The sequence below is a fragment of the Aspergillus pseudotamarii genome (assembly GCF_009193445.1).
Source record: "Aspergillus pseudotamarii strain CBS 117625 unplaced genomic scaffold BDV38scaffold_34, whole genome shotgun sequence".
NCBI classification, from domain to species: Eukaryota; Fungi; Ascomycota; class Eurotiomycetes; order Eurotiales; family Aspergillaceae; genus Aspergillus; species Aspergillus pseudotamarii.
Genome location: NW_022475048.1, coordinates 241,668 through 263,604, shown reverse-complemented (window position 1 = coordinate 263,604; position 21,937 = coordinate 241,668). Strand labels below are relative to the sequence as shown.

At 48.9% G+C, this 21,937-nt stretch overlaps 4 protein-coding genes across 4 annotated transcripts; 3 read left to right on the top strand and 1 right to left on the bottom strand.

Moving 5' to 3' along the window:
• The first annotated feature begins 416 nt into the window (after window positions 1-416).
• On the top strand, window positions 417-4,491 carry BDV38DRAFT_112670 (putative cellular morphogenesis protein (Rax2)). The gene is made up of 3 exons (XM_032050994.1): window positions 417-1,762; window positions 1,822-4,074; window positions 4,138-4,491. The coding sequence occupies exons 1-3, from the start codon at window positions 613-615 to the stop codon at window positions 4,374-4,376; spliced, it is 3,642 nt and encodes a 1,213-aa protein (XP_031912554.1). The 5' UTR covers window positions 417-612; the 3' UTR covers window positions 4,377-4,491.
• A 1,832-nt stretch (window positions 4,492-6,323) lies between these two features.
• Window positions 6,324-9,697, top strand: BDV38DRAFT_249619 (uncharacterized protein). The gene is made up of 5 exons (XM_032054866.1): window positions 6,324-6,463; window positions 6,539-6,748; window positions 6,853-7,429; window positions 7,485-8,140; window positions 8,208-9,697. Exons 2-5 carry the CDS (start codon window positions 6,637-6,639, stop codon window positions 9,017-9,019), a joined length of 2,157 nt encoding a protein of 718 aa, XP_031912553.1. The 5' UTR covers window positions 6,324-6,463; window positions 6,539-6,636; the 3' UTR covers window positions 9,020-9,697.
• A 4,642-nt stretch (window positions 9,698-14,339) lies between these two features.
• On the bottom strand, window positions 14,340-15,107 carry BDV38DRAFT_249614 (uncharacterized protein). The gene is made up of 3 exons (XM_032054865.1): window positions 14,865-15,107; window positions 14,621-14,811; window positions 14,340-14,562 (listed from the first exon to the last, which is right to left on the bottom strand). Exons 1-3 carry the CDS (start codon window positions 14,880-14,882, stop codon window positions 14,400-14,402), a joined length of 372 nt encoding a protein of 123 aa, XP_031912552.1. The 5' UTR covers window positions 14,883-15,107; the 3' UTR covers window positions 14,340-14,399.
• Window positions 15,108-16,222: 1,115 nt separating this feature from the next.
• On the top strand, window positions 16,223-20,362 carry BDV38DRAFT_272074 (uncharacterized protein; the record flags this gene model as incomplete). The annotated part of the gene is made up of 8 exons (XM_032057426.1): window positions 16,223-17,030; window positions 17,083-17,432; window positions 17,482-17,674; window positions 17,728-18,096; window positions 18,258-18,833; window positions 18,888-18,999; window positions 19,066-19,338; window positions 19,393-20,362. The coding sequence occupies 8 exons, from the start codon at window positions 16,223-16,225 to the stop codon at window positions 20,360-20,362; spliced, it is 3,651 nt and encodes a 1,216-aa protein (XP_031912551.1).
• Window positions 20,363-21,937: the final 1,575 nt, after the last annotated feature.

The window sequence follows — 21,937 nt, the reverse complement described above, 5'->3', positions numbered from 1 at the left end:
AAACACCACGCACTTTCCGTGTCATTTCCCACCCGCTACCCCGAAAGAGTTTAAGGCGTACTCTGGACCCATAAAGGAATGAAGGGAAGAAATTGGAAGAAAAAAATACCGGTCGTGCTCCCAGGCCCAAGCTGACTGGAAGTGAATGTACCTGAAAACACACGCAAGGAGAACAAACAACCTATTATCTGCCCTTGCCATGTCACTCTTTCGACCCATCTTTCACCCTCACTCAGTCATTCGTTAATCCTTGGTCATTCCTTATTATTCTTATTCTTCTTTTTTTCTTGCCCTGCCCATTCCTGAACCTCTCCCGTTTTAAAATCAAAACGGAGAGCTTCATTCGTTCATTACAACCCCCCTGTTTGTTTTCTTGATGTTATTGGTTTTTCGGTGTTCTCAGACCACATTCCTTTCTTGACTCCTTTTCTAGCATTATTCGCGTGCCTCGTGTTGATACATCGAACTCCTTAAAAATAGAACCATTTACTATCGGCCGATCGTTCTGCTTACTCCCCCTCTTTTCACCATCATTGTTGGGCAAGGACAACTCAAAAACCCGACCCATCTAGCGGCCCTCTACAGTGCGGCCTGTCGTCGCGCTCCTGGACAATGAGGAACCCCTCACTGTTTAGGCCTGCGACGGCTGGCTTGTCGACAGCCCTCTACTTGGGCTCTCTACTCCAACTGTCCCCCGCCTCGGGGCTATCATTTACACCGGTCGCCCAACCTGATTTGGAACTGAGCCCCCTAGGACGGGTCGCCCTCACTGGAGACTTCGATGCGGTCTCGTTTTACTCGTACAAGGAACAGTCGGAGACGGCCTCGGTGAACAATGGCTCCCAATCCATCCTGACGCCGCTCCCGGATGGCATCCTAACGACGCTGTCAACTTCCGATGCTTATATTCGTGCAATGTGCCCGTTCACGCAAAAGGATGGAACGTACGCGGGGATCTTTGTCGGCGGAAATTTTACCAGCCTCGGGGGCGTAGAAACCCAAGGCGCAGCATTGTTTGACCCCGAGACGAAGAAAGTGACGGCTTTGCCCGGTCTGTCGGGGTCTGTTTCTGCCGTACTGTGCGACAAGGATACGAATAGCGTGTATGTTGGCGGGGATTTCAAATACGGAAATACATCGAATGCTGTGGCGTGGGTTGGCAATGAAGGCTGGACGAGCTTGGTCTTTGGTGGATTCAACGGTCCCGTTACCTCGATCTTGAAGAGCGACGATCATGTTATTTTCGGCGGCTCCTTCGACGGCATTGGCAACTCGACATCATCCAAGAAAAACCAGCAAATCGTCAACCTTCAAAACGCTACAATTTCCTCTGACGCGGTCTCCAGCAGAAGTGGCTACAGTGATCCTCGAAACATCATCTGCCAGACGAGCGGAGAAGATGGTGAAGGGAAAACATGGCTGTTAGAGGACAACTCCCCCGGTTTCTGGCGTGCCGACATGCGGTTCGGATACAACCCCACAAAGATCCGCATATACAACACCCACTTAGAGGGAAGAGGCACCAAGACCTTTTTGCTCAGAAGGTTACCGGACAATGGCATTATGAACCTGACCTATACCGACCCAGATACTGCGAAAGATGTTTACTGCGACCAGGACTGCTCACTCTCTAATAGTACTGACGAGAAATATCGGGAATTTGAATTCGTGAACAGTGTTGGCATGAAGGGATTCCAGTTAGAAATCAAGTCCTGGTACGGAGATGGCGCTGGTCTCAATGGAATACAGCTTGTGCAGAACGGTACGTTGATTGATTGCACTTGATCCTGTCGAAGTTCTGATTGCTAATACGTCATCAAGATATTTTCGCCTATGCGATCGATGATTTCAACGAACCTACATGTGCGGACCTCAAATACCCATCTAAGGCGACACGGACAGGGTCTTGGACTACGACTGAATCGGGTCAGAGCCAATCCGACTATCTGACGGCGAGTATCACCGACTCTACTGCATCTGATACGTCTGTTGTGTTCGAGCCGGACGTCAAACAGTCAGGAAACTATTCCGTTGTTGTTTACACTCCCGGATGCACACAGGACGGCACTTGTGGCTCGCGCGGTGTGGTCAACGTAACCGCCACCCTCAAAAGCAACAGCCAATCGGCAGAGCCTATCCAAAAGACGATCCATCAGACAAACTTGAACGACAAATATGACACCCTCTACACCGGACATGTGGATTCCAGTGATGGCTCTTTCCGGCCCAGCGTAACCTTAACTCCGGTAGCAGGCCAGGGTGATGTGACCATTGTCGCCTCCAGGGTCCGGTTTGCGCTCATCCGGGCATCCGATGGGCTAGATGGGGAGCTGAACGGATTGTATGACTTTGACCTTGCCGCGAAAACTACCAGTTCCAATTTTACCGAGTCTGCGGTTAACCGAGCTGGGCTTCAATTGGACGAGAATGCCACCGTACGAAGCTTGGCTATCCATGAGGGCGTGATGTATGCTGGTGGAAACTTCTCGAGCTCGGGGATTATGAACATCCTGTCCCTGAAGGGCGAGACAAACGCGACAGGCTTACAACAAGGTGGTTTGAACTCGGAAGTGTCTTCGATGACGGTATTGGATGATGTTCTCTATGTTGGTGGCAACTTCACCGATACTTCTGACCGTAGCAATAGCGATTTGAAATATGTCGCAGCTTATTCTTTCGGCTCTAAGACTTGGACCGCGCTGGGAGGAGGTGTCAATGGGCCTGTGCACAAGGTCATCCCACTTACGCTCAACGTCTCCACGGAAATCAACGAGACGACCATCGGTGTGAGCGGCGATTTCGATCAGTTGCTCGCTTTCGACGACAATACCTTGGTTAACGTTACCGGCTTCGCAATTTGGGTTCCGTCGAAGAAGAACTGGCTACAGAATCTGAACGTCACCCAGATGGCCTTCTCTGGCCAGTTGTCAGCTTGCACTAAGGTGGATAACAGTACTGTTATTGCCGGGACTCTCTCCTCGGCGGGGATTGCCGCAGCAGGTGCTGCGGCCCTCCTCCATGACGGTCCGTTGACCATCAAGCCGCTGTTCGCGAACGCCAATTTCACTGGCGAGACTTACACTGGGATTTATGACACGAAGTCCAACCGCAACCTCACCATTGTAGGAGGTCACTTTACAACTACGGGCACTGATGGATCTTCTGTGAAGAATCTTGCCCTGCTCGACGGCAAGGCGGGTACCGTCAAGGGTTTGGGAACTGATATTGACAACAACTCTACGTTTTTGGCCTTAACGTCCTGGAAAGACAAACTGTACGCTGGCGGAAATGTCTCTGGCACTTTCGAAGACTATATTTTGAATGGGTTTGTCGTATATGACCTTGAGAATGGGACCATCGCTCAGAAACAGCCTCCACGATTTACAGGCGATGCAGCGACCGTTTATTCAATCGCCGCTCGTCCTGACTCGGACGAGATCTATTTCGGCGGCCAGTTCGAGAAGGCCGGAGCCCTTCCGTGCCCGGGCGTCTGTTTTTGGGACGCCACCGACCAACAATGGAACAGACCTGGTGTACTATCTGGTACCGTGTTGGCACTGAAGTGGGTATCCAATAAGAAACTGCTGGCAATCGGCAACCTCACCGTCGACGGGAATACCTCCGCGATTGCAACGTATGACCCGAAGAAGCAGACCTGGGATTCTTGGACCATTGCATCTGATCTTCCGGGAACCGTGACTGCTTTCACCCCTGCTAGTGTGGACGTGTCCACCTTCTGGCTGGCAGGGGTTTCCACGAACGGCTCCAGTTACCTTGCCAACTATGCCGGATCAAAATTCCAATATCCTGGAGATCTCTTTGATCGTGGTACCACGATTCGTAACCTTGAAGTGCTTTCCCTCACGAAGGATCATTCTGCTGTTGATGTTCTACACAATGACCAGGCTCTCCTCGTCACCGGCCAATTAGTGATCCCTAACTTTGGGAATGCGTCCGCAGCACTCTTCAACGGAACCGAGTTGACCCCATTCATGCTTAGCTCGAATGCGGATGGCCAACCAGGCAGCATGGCTCAGCTATTCTACGAGAATGATAACCCTTACAGCAGCGAAGGTAAGCCTTTCCTTTTCTTACTCATTTAGACAATTAGGTGCTTGCGAATACTAACTGGTGCAGTTGGGAAACACCACTCCAACGGGATTGTAGTCTTAATCTCATTCTGCTGTGCACTTGGCGCTGTGTTCTTGATTGTCATTGCCGGGGTGATCTTTAATAAGATCCAGCGGCGTCGTCAGGGCTACATGCCGGGACCACAGGCGTACGGGACCGATCGGCCTTCCAGCATGCGGCGGCTGCCTCCGGAGTACCTGTTCAGCACTCTGAAGGCACCGAACCCGGGCACACCGGCGATCTGAACGCCTGCGTGCCGATCCGTCCCTCGCATCGCATCTAAACTGGACTTCTTTTTGACCACTCAGACCGGCGTTCTTGGGCAGAAAACCGTCTTATACCCGTACATTTAATTCGTTTTATGCTTTGCATCTCTACTATTTTAGTTTTCCATTTCTCTCCGGGCTTATCCCGGATGATGCGCTGTTCACTTCTTTTTGCCTTGAGGTGCTTCGGCATCCTCTCGTGTATGCTCTACCTTTGACCCGACCCGGACTTGTCTATATAATCCGTGGTCGGCCGCGTCATTTCTTTCATGAACTCCCTTGTTGTTGATGTTTGTACTATAGTCTTTCCCTGGGGTACCCGCCGGGGGGATACCAGGAGGCCATGTACATAGCTCCCGCGCGAGATCGCGGTAATGACAATCATGCTCGTTTGCTGCAAATCGAGAGGGTTGGTTCCGGTATCCACCCTGGCCATTGGCACGCTGGGTTCGCTGATTTTCTCCGAGACAGCTGGAGAGACTAAGTTAAGTAAAAAAGTGGAGCCCGCCTCGGATTGTTGGATCTAGCGTGGGCTGAGATTGGCGGAAGAACAGTTGAAAGGACACACAGCCATCTCGCTGGACCAATGACACTGGTCCGTGATCTGATTTGGACGTTTTTAATCCACTATGGCATCGCGTGAACACGCTGATCGTGAGGTCATGGTGCAGAGGGGATCGAATGAGCTGTGGCGGGTGTTGGGGAGGGATTTACTAGTACAGAGGACGAAGGAAGTAACGAGGAACTAAAAGAGAAACGGAACCGACTAAGAGGACGGGGCACGGATGGAACTATCCGTGGTTTGGGTATCGTGGCATCGTTTGGGGCGTCATTCGCGCTTGTCAGTGGACGGGGAGTTAGCGCTTCACCCATTGAGAAATTCCTCGGACTGTATCCACTATGGAATGATCGCTGGGAAGGGAACATGCCAAAATGGAACAAGATTGAAGGGAAATTACGGCAGCGGTGGAGAGGGGACGTGGGGAGGTTCTGGTTTTGAATTGAATTTTTCATTGACAGCCAATTTCGAAAGGAAAGCATTGCCGATCGATTCAATATTAGATGTATCTGATCTTAGATGTACATCCGGGTGGGATGGATCGTACAGACGACGGAAGTCCGTACTACTACTTGACTAATGGACGTATTTACCGTACTCGGTATGGTAAAGCTCAGCTCTCATCCCCAGGTCCCAAAAACCCCAACTCCTGCATTTTCCCCCTCAACTTCTCTCCCCCGCAAGGACGCAGCGACCACACTACCAACGCCGGAGAAATACAAACTCCGACCTCCCTGCCAATGTGAATCGCCGATGAGGATCCGGTCTAGACGGTTTCCTGCCTAGTGAGACTCCATTTGGGGGGCCTCAGTGGCTCCGAATTTCCATTCCCCGCTTTCTCTTTTGATCGTGTCTTTTTTCGTTTTTCCTTTTTTTTTTTTTTTTTTTTTTTTTTTTTCTTGCCCTTTTCCGCTTCGCTTGTCGCCAAGTCGCAAATGGGGGAAAAATATTACGGAACGGATCTCCTTTCTTGGGCGAAGGTTCACCTTCGATCATTGCCGATTGTCGATTACTACCTACATTCTTCCCGTTCCTCTCTTCAACCTTCCCTCGCCTGAACTCCCCCTTTCATATCCCCTTTGACATCCCCCTTTCCAAAATTAGTATCTGCTCAGTGAGTTTCGATTTGGGACTAGTGAATCTCCTTCGACTATCAATCTATCTTCGCCCCGGTTATATTGTTGGTCCACACCCGCTATTCGGATGCGGCACCTTCACCGTCGACGTTACCATCCGGTATGCGATCCCGCACAGGCTGGTACGTGGCTCCCTCCCCAAGCTTTGTCTATAATAAACAAGAAGAAAAAAAAAAAAAAGAAAAAGAAAAAGATATAGATTATACCAATACAATATCTATCTACAACATGCCTATGTCTACGCAAAGAAATTATTTCTTTTCCCCCGTCATCTGTCTGCGGTTCGTCATGAGTAAGGAAAAAGCTGATCAGTAACTGACTTGTCCGCTCCGTGTCATGCAGCTTAACGTGTCGTACTCGGAAACTCAAGTGTACGTTGTTCGCGCTTTCTTCCCGGAGCGGTTACGATCATGGAATGCGAAGGACTAAGACCAAGTGATGGATAGGTGATGAGCAAAAGCCCGAGTGTTCGCAGTGTCGCAAAGGCGGCAGAGAATGCCGCCCCAGCGAAGGGATCGTTTTCCGCCATCAGCAAAATGCCTCGATGAATAAGGACCCGAATGATCCCACCGGTGCACGGGGCACGTTGAAAGGGTTCTACTCGTACAAGAACACTTTTGATGAAGATAGTGTATGGTTGGATATCCCGAAACATGGTACGGGCACACCTCCCCGGGAAAGCGATTGGCATAGCCCTGCAGTGATACACGCACGGTGATGTCTGTGAGAGACGGTTTGACTGATGGACTTACCTCGGCAGTTATCTTTGTCGACAACTCCGATCCGTATGTGGAAGACCTCGAAGCCGCCTTGGGAGAGTCGGAAGCGGCTCTCCTCGCCGCGAATGCACAGAACCGAGACTGGAACGCTCAGCGGGCCATATCTTTGGACGGAGAGACCCAGGGTTTGAAAGCGCTATCGGCGGCAGCGGCCCACGACCAACTCCCGTATACCTCTTTGAATATGGACCAACAGCCTTTAGCCACCCCCGACAGTGGCGTAGCGTTTAATGCGGTTCCAGCCACGGTGACAACTGGCCCTTCGCCGAACCCGACATGTAATGCGATACCCGGTCAACCATCTCCACCGGTTTCGATTTCGCCCTCGAACAGCACCAATAATAATATCAACTTCCTTCTTAATCCCTCTCAATCTCTTTCTCCGCAGACGGACCCTAATCTGCAGTATGCAACGGCACGTAGAAGCTCTTCACTAACCGCAAGATCGGTAGCGTCGCGAGGTGGGGGCACTGTTGAATCCAAGCCGGACATACCGGTGGAGACCGACCGTGAAATCATGTTTCTATTGAGGCATTTCTCCGAGTCGCCGGGGCTCTGGTAAGTTCTGTGGATTCGCTTGATGCTGTGTCAGACCATTAATATGTGGCGATAGGATGGATTTGTTTGACCTTGGGACATATTTCGCATCATACGTGCCGGCCAAAGCACGGTCCAATCCCCTGCTGCGATACGCCGCTTGTGCGTACGCCGCGAAGCAGTTGGGCCGGGTCAAAGGCGCGCGGCCCCCTGCCGGTGAATTTGCCTCCACTCAGTCCCTCATGCGACGGGGACCGGATGCGAAGAACGTAGACTGGATCTGGCATGGCGCGAAGTATTATGAAAAAGCCATTCAGCTGCTAATGAAGGAGTTGCAGCCCGACAAAGGCCCCGCGCCACTCAGCACCCCCGAGGCATTTGGCCAGTGGCAGGCGGCCGAACTATCGGAGAGTAACGACCCCAATAACCCGCGAAAGCGCCGAAGGCGTTACTCGGAGAGTCGATTTTCAAATGGGGTCCACTCGGATGAAGTCCTTGCCGCAACAGCCATCTTGTCTGTATATGAATTCCTGGATGCCACTGGCCCAGCATGGAATCGACACCTGAGTGGAGTGAAATCTTTGTTGGATGTGGCAGAGGTTGGCATGATGCCCCTTGAGCAACACCCTTCACCGGGAGAAGCGCTGCCGCAGCCGTTGAAGAGAGCTGGTCTTTCCAAAGCCCGAAGGGCCACCTTTTGGAACTTTGCCCGGCAAGATTACCTGGCGGCCTGTAAGTGTATCCCGGATGCCTTTCGAGCGATCTTGGTGACGTCTAGACTCTAACCCGCGTACTGTAGTCATCAATGAGTGTAACACCAGGCTCAATACCGATGACCTGGTACTTTGGACTGAAGCTGGTCTTCAGATAGATAACATGGGCTTCATAATTCCTAGTAATTCCAACGCCGCGGGTTATCCTGAAGGTGATGACGTCATGAAGGAAGACCTCATCGGGAATGGCCTCATATGGATTCTTTCCAAGATCATTAATTTCATCAGCTCGGGGGACAATCTGCAGTTGGCGAGCGGTCCCGTCAATACCGGGCCTCTGGGGATTTCGCAGCAGGTTTTACTCGAGCGGTGGTATCGCCTGGAAACCGAGCTGGATGTTTGGTACAACGGTCTCCCTGATACCTTCCGGCCCTGCGCGCGGCTGGAGCACCCTTTGCAGAAAGATGGCGATGGTGACGGGGACGGATCTGCTTTGTCTGAGATCTGGTACAGCATTCCCGTATGCTCGTCAGCTATGCAGCATTATCACATGGCCCGTATTTTGCTTTTGATCAACAAACCGCATGAGTCGACTAGTAGACGGAGTACGATCACCAACCGGCTTAATTCGTATCGTTCCATCGAGAGTGAGATCCGATTTCATAGTCGTGAAATCGTAGGTATCTCGATGGGTCACCCGGAAGGCTCGGTCCGGATCAACTCTCTCCAGCCATTGTTCGTTAGCGGTCAATGTCTCACCGAGCCTCGCGAACGTGAGATGGTTTTGCATCTGCTGCGTGGCATAGAGTTTGACCTTGGCTGGGCCACTGAGTATCGCGTAAAGCAATTGTTGCGGGAGTGGGGCTGGGATGAGCAAGCTAAGGTCGGGGTTCCTTGATCTCGCCAGGACTGCCGTTATTTCAGTCTTCAGCTCTGTCAAGTCCCAAGTAAATCCTACTTGGGTGTTGTTGCCGCGGGCTCTGCGCTGCCCCTGCGTCGACCATAACTGATGGTCACACATGCCACGAGAGATGCGGCTTCATGTCGGTCAAGGACCGGCAAGCACCTCACCCGGCCATGCGTCTGGATGATATCTTTTCGGACCGACCCAAACGCCCATGGCCGCGTCCACCCTCGGGGGTGATGCCAAGCTATCTTTCACTTCTGCGATTGCCTTGGATGCTTGTTTCGATGATTTGATGATACCACTGTATATGTACCTTTTGCGATAATTTGCCTGATTAGTCTGGGTTTGGATCTTGCGTTTGCATGAGACCAAGAGTGAATAATGATATCCTTTTATGTTTTGATTTCTCTTGCGTTGGAGCATCGTTCTTTTTTACCCACTGGTCAACCGTTGGATAAACCAGTCACCACCTGTATAGATTAGTTGAAACATATGGTCGAATAGATGGAGAAGTCGAAGTTGGCACGGAGAAGGTACAAAATAAAAATTCTTCACAGAGTTTTGAATTTTCCTTTTTTTGAACTTATTTTTTTTTTGTGGGGAATGTCCTCCAGAAAAAGAGCACAAGACTTGGGTATGATCTTCACACGACTCGGGGGAACAGGGAAGGTTTTGTTGACCATGGACTCGGCTGAGTTGCCTGAGGATGAAGCAACTCCCGAGGGCATCCGCACGTGTCAACTACCCGTTTAGGTTTCCACGCCAATAACTTGGCATTAAGCCCTATCCAAACGGGACCGAATAGACTTTTCTTCGGCTTTCACTGAGATCTCTGGTGGATGCTCGTCGGATGTGGGCTCGGCTTAAGGAGGAAGGTTTTCTCTTTTTTCCGTCTTGCTCGCTGGGGTCTTGAAGCCTCGAAGGGGTTCTGTCTGCATTAGTTCGGCCTATCAACTATCTCGACTGCCATTGCAGAAGACCATCGTTCGTCGCCATGGAAGGTCTTCCGATCAGGCCGGCCCCGCAACCTTGCCCTGACGAAAAAATCTGGTTCTCTGAACCTCATACCGTCATCAACCCGCAGTGATCTTCAGGATCGTGAGGATCTTCCTTTTTTTGCCTTCCGCTTCGGGCGGCAAGGCGGGTTTCCCCATCCGATCGTCCCGGACTTCACCGTTCCTCAAATGTTGCCAACTGGGTGTCAACAGTCAGGAAAGTTTCCCGATTCCGTAGAATATTCCTCTGAGACAGCGATTGTCTGTCCTCCAATGCCACCTGCGGGTTGCTGTGGACATTCGGTCTCTGGAAAAGAAGATCAATGTCGATCGCCGGGATGGCCTCGCCCTGAAAACAGGCGCATGGTTCACCGTCGGAAATGAACTCAAGAAATCTACGGGTGGATTGGGGGACCGGGCTTTGCCATTTTAGCAGACCCCGGGTCAACACGGATGCAAACGCAGTGTTAGTTTACCAATTTTGCTTGTCTCTCGCTGGGGCTATCGGCCTGGCACTCTGGGGTTCCTTGTTCCTCTGCAGCAGTACCCACAGGTGGGCCTTGAGGTCATCGCAACCGAGGATATTCCAGGATAACAACCTGCTTATAGAGTGTGACGTATGCTCACGATTTGTTGACTGACCTCACTACATATTAGATAAAAGCGATCCGAACCGTTTTTCACATGGGGCCGAGTGATGATTCTCGCATCGCTTGCCTTTGAGTCCTGATCGACGCGACAGAAATCACCCCCAGGCTACAGGGCACAGTTGCCACCCACCGCTCTCTTTCAAATAGAACCCCACCGTCAATTGTCCGATGGAGCTTCAGATATATGAGTTGTCACAACCGATCCTCGGCTACCTTACCCCGACAATTGAGGATCTGGGGGTGGCGTACTGCTATTTTATGGGTCGCCGACCCTCCAGTAGACGGCGATCAACGGCGGTAAAACTCACCTGTCTGAATTGGAAAAGTAACGCGGCTGATGAGGGGGACTCGTGATTTTCCGTATAAAACTGTTACAGATGAGCCCAAGGAGGGCTGTAGGGAGAATGAACCAGTCTCCTCCGTTCAAATAAACTATGGGGCAAGTCGACCGTGTAAATGCCAAGGATCCCGTCCGCTCAGAAGCTTAGGGTTAGATCACAAGAAGCTTCCTGATAATAGACTTTACTCAAGCTTACGCTCAGGACCTCTGGTAGAGGTCACTAGCTAGGTCCATGGTTGTCGGAACCATCCACTTTTATCTTAACGCTATCCCACGCCGTAATGATGGTAATTTGTTGGACTCTTTGGATTGGGAATTTTGTCAGTCACACTATGGAAATATCACTCGAAGTAAATAAATACCCCCTCGCGCATAACGACCGAAACTATGATATAGTGTAGGGTACTATCTATCAACAACACCTACATAAATATCTCATGACCTGATAACCCAATAACCAGCTCTGACTGCCGGATAATCATGCACTATCATCAGAACTGAGTACAGTAAGCACATAATATGGATTTGAAACACCCAGAAAGAAAGAAAGAAAGCAAGCAAAAAAAAAAAAAAAAAATCCCCAGGGCCTAGAAGTGCAACATAGTGGCGTCAAGATACGAGGGTAAGTTAGTTGATTTAATTTTCGAGTATGATATTCATTGATTACCCGTTCTGCCATTCTATTCGAATATGCTCCATAAGTATTTGAAAGTAACGGTTTAGAAAGGAGGTACGCGTGGAATCATAATATTTCGCAACTAAAATTCATAGTATTATTCCATTCTCACTACTGAAGTAAAAAGTAATACAAGCGACGTTGACTTCGCACTCACTACCGTAACCGACCTCGCATTCGTTTAATTAGTAGTTAGTTAGAGGATTGGGGGTTTAGGTAAGCAGGCTGATAATCCCCCCCCCGGGGCACTAAAATTGCAGTACAATGTAAGAAGACCATACCTGATCTGGGCGACCTACGCAGCACTCATGGGAACTAAAATTGCAGTACAGTGTAAGAAGACTATACCTGATCTGGGGTAACCTACACAGTACTACTAGATAGCGGGAGATACAAAGTTATTCCGATTTGTGGAAGAATATTGCATACTGAGTACCCGGCATGCTACCAAGTACTCGTGGGAACTAAAATTGCAGTGTTTCCAACTAGACGTGGCACTGGCATCCAACAGTAGAGACTGCAGACGTGCTATCCTCCGGGAATTGGATCGGTAGACTCCTACCCTGACTGAGAATGGCAGGGGATGATACCTCGGGGGAACTAACAGTGCAGTGTTGTGCTCGGACCAGACACAGTGGCTTGGACTATACATTGCCAGTAGAGATAGTTTATCACGGTGCTTTAGGGGCGCTAAGTTTGTAGTATATTGACAATTGTTACAATTTTTTGTAGTGGGGCTCTACTGTACGATAATATATTCTGGTGCTGGAAGTGGTGGCCTTAACCTTAAGTATCTATTCTGTTCAGTGGGCAATACCGAGAATGGTATACCTCAGAGGGGGTATAAAAGTGCAGTGTAAGTTGGGAACTTAAAACACTAGATTGCAGTAGAACAAAGTGGCACACTTGGTGTTGGACGTAATTTCCCGAGTCATTGTTCAGCATTTCTTGGTAGTAATCTTACGAGGTACTTCTTTTATGATTGACTTAGAAAGTGGATAGAGGTTTTCTTTGTACTGGAACTGAGAGGGTAATGTAACTCACTCTTTGTCTAATTTCCTTCGTCTGTTGCCTGAGGCAAGACTAGGGCTGAGACCTGGGGAGTGATAGAATAATTATTAAGAGGAAACTTGTCCTCTATACACAATACTGACCCTGATAATGCTTATAATGATTTATCCAGCATACAATGCCTCTGGGGAACTAAAATTGCAGTGTGGCCACTTACAGCTCAGATCCATGTTTGGTCTGGGTGGCTTAGACAGGTATATATTTCGATTGGTAGAAGCGTACCTGGTATAACCACTCACAGGGGCTAAAATTGCAGTGCGCACTTCTGTCCAAGTCCGCTTAGGGAGACAGCTAATAAACCAATGTACCTAAGTGTTTGCTGAACAAATGCCATGTTGGTAGTTTAGAGAACAGGCTTTGAAGGGAGCAAATGAAATCTACTTGAAGTGGTTGTGTATCTGAAATCGATCTTCTATCTCACAGTGTATTTTGGCCTCAAGGCAAGTCTCTGTGCATGTAGACACATACTTTGGAAGGTTGTCTTTTGTCTTCTTCGTATTTTACGGAGAGGATGAAGCAAATACTAAGTTTACAGTGCAGTAGTCAGCAAATGCAGCCACTCAGTCAGCGGGCAATCCTATACCGTTTCCCGTTGGCGGATATTCAAGCCGGCGTACAACAACTCCCGCCTTTACACTAAGATTGCAGTGGAGAGGGTTGGGTAATAGGAATGACGCTTGGGCAGACAACCCCTCGGAGGGGCTTAAAGTGCAGTACAGTGGCAAATTTTAGCGTCGGTTTGATCACAAGCTCATCTTTTTCAAGTGGCTGTTGGCGGTCTGCTGACGAATGATGTAGAGTACTAAATGTGTACCTATACGAGGCTCTTCGAGTTGGTAATCTCTCGCGGACTAAAGTGCAGTGTAGTGTGGGGCTGTTCGCGAGCTTTGCGGGTATACAGGCAGGGCTCAGGGAATATACAAATAATGCAGGCCACGTATATACCGCGACAAGACTATGTTGAGCTAGTAATCTCTCGCAGGAACTAAAAGTGCAGTACAGTGGCAAATCTTTCGGGTATACCCAAAAGATGCGGGCCATGTATACCAAGACAAGGCTATGTTAAGCTAGCCATCTCTCAGAGGGACTGAATCTGTAGTGTTGCTTAGCCACCGTCGCTGTTTACATAGGCTAAGTCCACTCTAGACGAGGCTACTTTAAGGCAAAACTTTCTCAAAGCGACTAAAAGTGCAGTGTAGCCTCCAGTGTCTGGTTCAGTGTCCGTTCGGGAAACCCTTGGGAGACACAATCGGCCGGTGGGGAGTGATCAGCACTAGTAACATAAAGCGGGAAAGCAAACATTGAAGTCGGATAACATGTATACACAAGTCTTATAGTATCTACTCTATTTACCAAAATCTAAGATTTTGCATTTTACTAGCCTGAATCTCAGACTCCGCGGTGCCAAACTGGATTATTGTACTATCATACCTCCATATGTGATATATCTAGCACAGGAGTGATTCGCTGTTTTTCTGATGCTAGAAGACTTCCCAATGAGGTCACTTTTTGGGCAATAGGAGCTTCCCAAGAAGTGGCGGACTGGAGGTATTCGAATTGGAAATACCAGTTGCTACAGGATTTCCCTGGGAGATTGAAAATAGTAATTGATTCTTTTATAGTACAAAATGGCCTATGCTTATACGTCGCCCATCTCGCCAAGCAAGCTATCGAGGTTCTTCTGAAGCTCGGCATGTTTGGCGGCCATGTCTTTATACTTGGCCTCCCACTGGTCGCAATCGGCCTGAAGCGCTTGGGCACGACGCTCATAATGACCGGCCTGGATATCATCCTCGTTGAATCTAGTCTCGTCAGCGGGGGGGAATTCCATCAGTATCCAATGGATTGAACGACACATACAGTCTTTTTACCTCGCGGACTAGCTTCTCAGTCTCTTCAACCTGTTCCTCGAGCACTTGGTGGCGGGTTGAGAGCGTCGCAATCTCTTCATCCTTGCTCTGATTATCCTGCTCGAGTTCTTGAATTTTTGCCGTGAGCTTTTCCACTTCGGATTGCGCTGTGTCGGCCTCCGTCTGGAGGGTTCTCATTTTCTGTGAGTTAGGGTTAGTTTATGTTGATTGTTGAGGGTTAAGGCAGTGCTTGCCTCGCGAATACGATCCATGATAGGCAGTTTTCTTTAATCTCTAGGTTTGGGTAGAAATCTTATGGTTAGGAGGAAGAATGAAGATCGATCAACCCCCCTGTCGATGATGACAGCTAATCGACTTCTCCACATAGTTTTTTTTGTGGGTCTCACCTGTTGCAATTAGTCAGACGGAGTGGAAAAAAAAACGTGATCTCTATTTGAACCATAATTTTCAACGTAGAAATTGTATGCGGTTGGGAAACAGAATGGATTAGTGTTTAGACTCACACCAGGATAAACAGTAAGCATGACCGGGATATGTTAGGGTGGCTGTGGCTGTGCAGGCAGGAGGATTTTACCCTCAGGCAACAGACAGTGGCGGATCGCAAGGGGGGCGGTGCAATAGAAGAGTTGTCATCGTATTCTCGTATGATTACTCCAAGCATGCTGAGCTCACTATTTGCCCGAGTGTCTAAAGGCGCCTCACTGGGGCTTAGATGTCGATGCACAGATGGCATCGGCTGATTGGTACAACCTCGGGAATGCAGTCAGCGGCAATTGGCTTTTAGTACAGGAGCTTCTCGGCGCTAAAGAAGCCGGTGTGCTTGGGGTTAAGCTGCAGTTTACCTGTGCAGTGTGCCTGGTGCCTGCCACGTCCAGTTCCTGTCCGTCTGTGATATACGGGGGCTGTTGATTTGCTTGATCTGTACCTGACTATCGGCAGACCAGCCCTTCAACTTCCTAGCCTGAAGCGACGCAACGAAAAATAAATGAGGAAGTTCAAGTAAACTATGTACCTAGTAGCTATTGTATTAATTTAGTAGAACATAGAGAAAGATGAGCATAAACTGTACTAACAGGATCAAAGTTTGACAATCGCTGCGAATGGAAGGATATGAGGGTATACATAAACACCAATCGATATCATAAGACCTGGGGGACCTTTACTACAATTGTGATTATAAAAATCTATAATAATACGAGGCGATACCGAACGCAGTGCCGCACGGTCGCAGGACGAATCAGATATCACGTTTCATGGCAGTGGCTGAACCGTTCAGCCTTGCCAACATCTTTAACGTGCGCTCCTCGCTCCTCGACGATGTTCTCAACTACACACCGTTATGGATGAGCGACATCGTCCTTTACGTCGACATGACTTCGAAGTTGCAATCATTTGCGCTTTACCACTGGAAACAAACGCTGTTCTCTGCTCATTAGACGAGATCTGGCATGATGCTCTTAATACCTATGGGAGGGCTGTGGGGGACGATAATGCCTACGATTTTGGAAGGTGTGGCAGGCACAGCGTGGTCGTCGTAACCTTACCGGGGATGGGAAAGGTATCGGCATCTACTGCGGCTAGCTATCTCAGGATGAGCTTCAGTTCAATTAAGCTTGCCTTGCTGGTCGGAATCTGCGGTGCAGTCCCCCGTACCGGCCGCACGGAGATTGTCCTCGGCGACGTGGTGATCAGCCAGAGCATTGTTGAGTTGGATCGTGGTCGCCGGTACCCCAATGGCTTCAAAAGAAAGGACACCATCCTGGACTCTCACGGGCGTCCTAATGAAGACATCTTGGGACTGCTGCAGCGTTGGAATGCAACGTTTCACTTGAAAAATTTACAAAAGAAAACAACAGAAAACCTCAAAGCCCTGTTACAGCACCCATATGCCGAGGCACGGTATCCCGGCGCAACTGAGGACAAGCTCTTTGAACGCGACTGTATACATCGGCACCATGTTGGCTGCGGGGTCTGCAATATGTCGGCGACACCAGACTCAGTATGCGAAGCAGCTCTAACAGCTGCCTGCGATGAGCTTCAATGCGATGAAAGCAGATTAGTCCCGCGTACTCGGTTATGTGAAAGAGGTACAGACTGCGAGATCCCGACTCCGCTAATACACTTTGGCCTGATCGGCAGTGCGGACACGGTTCAGAAGTCAGCGGCGCACAGGGACGAGCATGCAGAGTTAGAGGGTGTGATAGCGTTCGAGATGGAGGGGGCTGGGGTCTGGAACAAGTTCAATTGTCTAATAATCAAGGGCGTGTGTGACTACGCTGACAGTCATAAGAACAAGAAATGGCAGAACTATGCAGCCGCAGTTGCTGCGTCAGTTGCAAAGGAGATTTTGGCGCAGTACGTATCTCACGACCGACCGTCACAGCCGGGAACGCCGAATGGTGTGGCCATTTCCTCCCGTCCAATTGCCGTCTTTCACTAACGGAAGGATAGGTAGCTCCGGATATTCTACACAACATTCCATGATTTCCCGGGGTCGGTTAGAGCTTCAAGTAGTTCCCGAATGGCTACCCAATGATATGTTTCACAGGGCCACCAAGCAATTTAGAGAGGGCCTACCAAAGGAGCAGTTGGACACCTTCAAGGCCACAGACCTTCGTGCTTTGAAAAAGGAGCTGAAGAAGATCCAGGATGAACAGGGACAATCGCACTCATTGAGAAATCTTCGGCGGATCGAGCGCTTTATCCAAGCTACTGAACATATTGGGACCATTCTTGAGGATATCCTAGGTACTAGCGAAGAGATGTGTCTTATTTGGGGCCCAGTAAAGGCCTTACTGCAGGTATGAGTCTCTCATGGCCTCTCTAAGTTCTTGTCTAATGTGGCGCTAGGTAGCAAAAAGTAACGTGGATCTATTCGACACGCTCCTAGCAGCCTACGAGAACATTGGCAACGAACTGCCAAAGCTTGGCGCTTACCGAGACTTGTTCAAGCAACATGTGGGCTTGCAACGGGTACTGGCAAGAGTATTTGCCCTTATCCTGGAGTTTCATGAGAATGCGCTTAAACTATGCTCTGGGAGAGGTGGGATATCACGATTCCTACTTGATGAAGGATACTGACTTTCTGCACCACAGCCCTAAGAACCGTATTTCGACCACTCTGGAAGGACTTCGAAACAACACTATTTGATCTCATAGTGCGTGAAACTGGTTCCCATAGGATAATGATTGAAGATGAGACAATGGCTTTATACAGCCACCCGGGACACAGTGCAATGGATGCGCAGGAAATCCGAGACCACCTCGAGAGCACAAGCAACAACATGCGCTTATCCAAGCAGGAGCATCAAAAGGCACGAGAGAAGATGTACGATGAGGTCAGATGCTGGATTGCAGGTGCTGCAGGAGTTTCAGGCGTCGAAGACGTAGCAGACGTCGTAGGTGCCGAGACCGAGAGTGATCACAACAACATCTGTCGTGACCGAAGCTTTTACCCCGGTAGCGGTAGCTGGATTCTGGAGAACCAGAAGGTCAAAAGATGGCTATCGCCGGAGCCGGAACAGTCGTCCAACTCTATGCTATGGATCAATGGGCGTCCAGGGACAGGTACCACCCAATACGCCTTGCGTCCTTGTACATAACTCTCTAACGCATGCATACACCAGGTAAAACCTATTTAGCATCGGTCATAATTGAGGCTTCCTTGGAGGATTCCTCGTCTGTCACATGCTACTTTTACTGCAAGGAAAAGGTGAAGTCGAGAAACTCTGCGATTGCAGTGCTCCGTGGTATTCTCTTGCAACTTGCGCGTCAGCACCGCGAATTGACCCCTTACTGCCATGCGAAGATCAAGAGTTCTGGTAGCCTCATGCTATCCGATCTATCCACGGCAAGTGGTATTCTGGAGGTGTTCTGTGAAAGGATATCTCGATTAAATGTGGTAATAGACGGCATTGACGAGTGTGAAGAGCAGAGAAAGGATTTGATTGACATATTTAGAATCTTGGTCAGGAAAAACGAAATCTACGCGAAAGGGAAACTTCGTGTCCTTTTTTTAAGTCGGCCCATGAACGAAGTCAAAAACGCCATACCGGAGGCTGAGATGTTTGCTCTGGAACCGGACCACAACAGGCAAGACATCCAAAAGTATTGTGGGCACAGGAAGCGCGAGTTCCAAAAGTTTGGGTTTACCAATGAGTACCTCAAAGATGTTGTGCAGATTATCTGTACAAGGGCCGATGGTAAAAGTGGAAAGCGGATCCTGAAATATATGGTGACTTCTAACAATTTTACAGGGATGTTCCTGTTTGCTAAGCTGGTCATGAACAACTTGAAAGAACAACCAACGAAGGAAGACTTTCGTATTGAGACCACCGCTGCGATATTGCCCAGTGAGATCGACCAAGCGTACGTGGCCCTCTTCTGCCAGCGCCTGCATGTCCGTTGTCTAGTCCTTGGCTAACCGCTGGGTAGATATGCCCGAATCATGGAGCGCCTTGCGCGTGACCTAGGTTCAAAACAATATGCATATACAGAATTTTTGCTCGGCTGGTTAGTATGCTCGAAAAGGCCTCTAAAATGGACAGAAATCCAAGTGGCGCTATCCACCGATATTAAAACATGGGGCCGCTCGAGTGAAGTGAATCCGGACCGCAGACTAGAAGACGACGTGCAAGAATTGTGTGGATCCCTGGTTCAGGTGCTCAAGGGCAACCGGGTCGAGCTTGTCCACAGCACCGCCAGACTGTAACAAATCTCTCTTCTCTCTTCTAATAAAGACAGACACTAACATGAAACTAGGTTCATAGTCCAGAAAAGCAATATACGGATATCTTCAGCGGAATGCGACCTCGCCCTTCGCTGCCTGCGGTATCTGAGTCTTGACATCTTTAGGCCTGATATTTCCGCCCAAAGCCTCCGGGAGAATGCTCTGCGCGGTGATTTTGGCTTCCAGGATTATGCGGTGTCAGCCTGGTTTCTTCATATAGGAACATTGATAGAGAAGAAACATGATTTCCTGGAAGATATCATCGACAGCCAAGACCGGGTCGCAAGAATATGCCGAGAGCTTGAGCATTTCGTGAGCTTCTATTGGGCAAGCTTTCCACTGTACGACAACAACATTCTGGAGCAAGCGTGGATAGATTGTGAAATCTTCCAACAGTACCCCTTTTATAATAACCTTGTCAGAATCTGGAACCATATCTGCTGCGCCCAAAGGGAAGACTTGGAATCGCGCAACGATGTGAGCATTCCTCAGCTTAAGGAAACGCTGGCTCGCAACCGGAAGCTGCTGGAAGACCTAAGCACAGAAGATACAGTTGCTCTATCTAGACTCTATGATGAATACCCCTTCCGATGCCCTAAGGTGCTGTGCTTTTATTTCCACGAGGGTTTTAGGAATGCGATGGCCCGTGATAACCATGTCGATCATCACAACCGACCATACCGTTGCACAGTAGAGACCTGTGCAATGAATGGAATGGGGTTTGCCGAAAAAAGCCGACTTACGGCACACACGAAGAGATTTCATCCCGATGAGCGTGATCTGGGCGAAACGTTCACACCTTACAACCGGGCGAGGTCAGTAAGTGCCCGATTTGAATGTCCTGTGTGCAACAAACGCCTCGTGAGGAAGAATATCCTGGAGGATCACCAGAGAATCCATACCGGAGAGAAGCCCTTTCGTTGCTCTGAGTGTGGCAAGGGGTTTGCGAGAAATTATGACAAGAAACGGCATGAGAAAACCCACGAGAGACGGCGAAGATAGAGTGATCATCATGGCCTTAGCACCTATCTATCACTATACTTGAATTTCATAGTTTCTTTACCAGAGGGCTTTCATGGTCCCTATTCTATAACAGAGGGCCACTCACATCTAACGCCTAGATTACTTTTGACGCAGCTTTGAAAGACATCTCAATGTGCGACAGTCAAAAGTTATCCCTTAATTAAGTCTAACTACAGCCGCTTAGACTCAAATAGTACGGCATCACTCGATATCTTTTATCATCAAAGAATTACATAATACCAACACCCCTTCTGAGGCCTAAGACTGCAGTGAAGTCACCATTGGACCAATCACAAGCAGCTCCTTAAACACTCCGATATAATGTAGTAATTCTGGCGTGTAGCTTTCATATAGTGACAAGATATCGTCAAAGGCTTATCCAGATCCTCCCTCAGTCTCTGTACAGTGACCTACAATTGAGCACATATCTGGCAGGTTGAGCTCGCTCATGAAAGTACCCATAATTCCCACTCAATAGGGGATGTGTAAAGTACGACATAGTTCTTTCATAGCCAATCGATATAGCCCGCCCAGAAATAGCGCGCTCGCTATGGATGTACCATCCCAGTGTCAATACGAGTTGTGGCATTTTTATTGGACGATACAGCCATACCAACATCCTCTAGGGGACTAAAATTGCAGTGATACGCGGAATAAGCAGTGAGAACCCGATAGGTGGGAAGGAATAGATATCCTCTCTTGGGAACTAAAAGTGCAGTGAGAGTCCTACCCTGCCATTGGGTTAAGTGGATACAACAAACCCTCTTTTGAGAACTCATCGCTCACAGGCCTAGTGGGTGTGGGTCCGTGGGTCCGCCCCAGCTCAATGAAAATCCCGGCTTGATAAAAAAAGGTATTCAGAACTTATATACCTACTATTCTATTAAATATTATAGTATTTCAGTATCGCCTCGTAGAGCGAGACAACTACTTGGAGTATACACAGTCATATTTAACTGGATAGAACAGTATATACTATACATTATGTGACTCTGGTTACTGCCGCAGTCTTCTCGATTAAATATCAGGCCTAGTCTTAGGATAATTAGAGTATTTACTAGAAGATAAAGTAAATAATAATCTCTACCTTCGCTTATTGGAAGGTTAGGCGAGATAGGACTAGCAATACACCCTAACGGGTTATTTTTATAGCAGGTATTGGCTCATGATATGACTGTGGGCACATTCCGGTCAACAATTCACACCTTTCAAATCTTGTTGGTATCAGCTGCTGGACTGAGACACAATCATAAGCGAAAGCGTAGTTACTAAAGTGTGCCGTTGGGAATTAGCTTAGCAAGTAGTAGCGGAGTTTGGAGGCCGTTCGATGTGTTGAGCGCTGAAATCGAGCGCCAGATTAGTATAGGGTCTAGCACATCAGATTGATGCAAGTTCGGGCATTGACAGTCATGTACGTCGGTATTGAGTTTGAGCGGCTATGAACTGGAGATGATGGCAAGGGGGGTTCCGAAAATTGGCCATATTCAGTTGTGCTCTATATTAAACGTCCTATTGTAGATGCTTCGATGCTTGAGCAGCTTGACTACTGGAAAG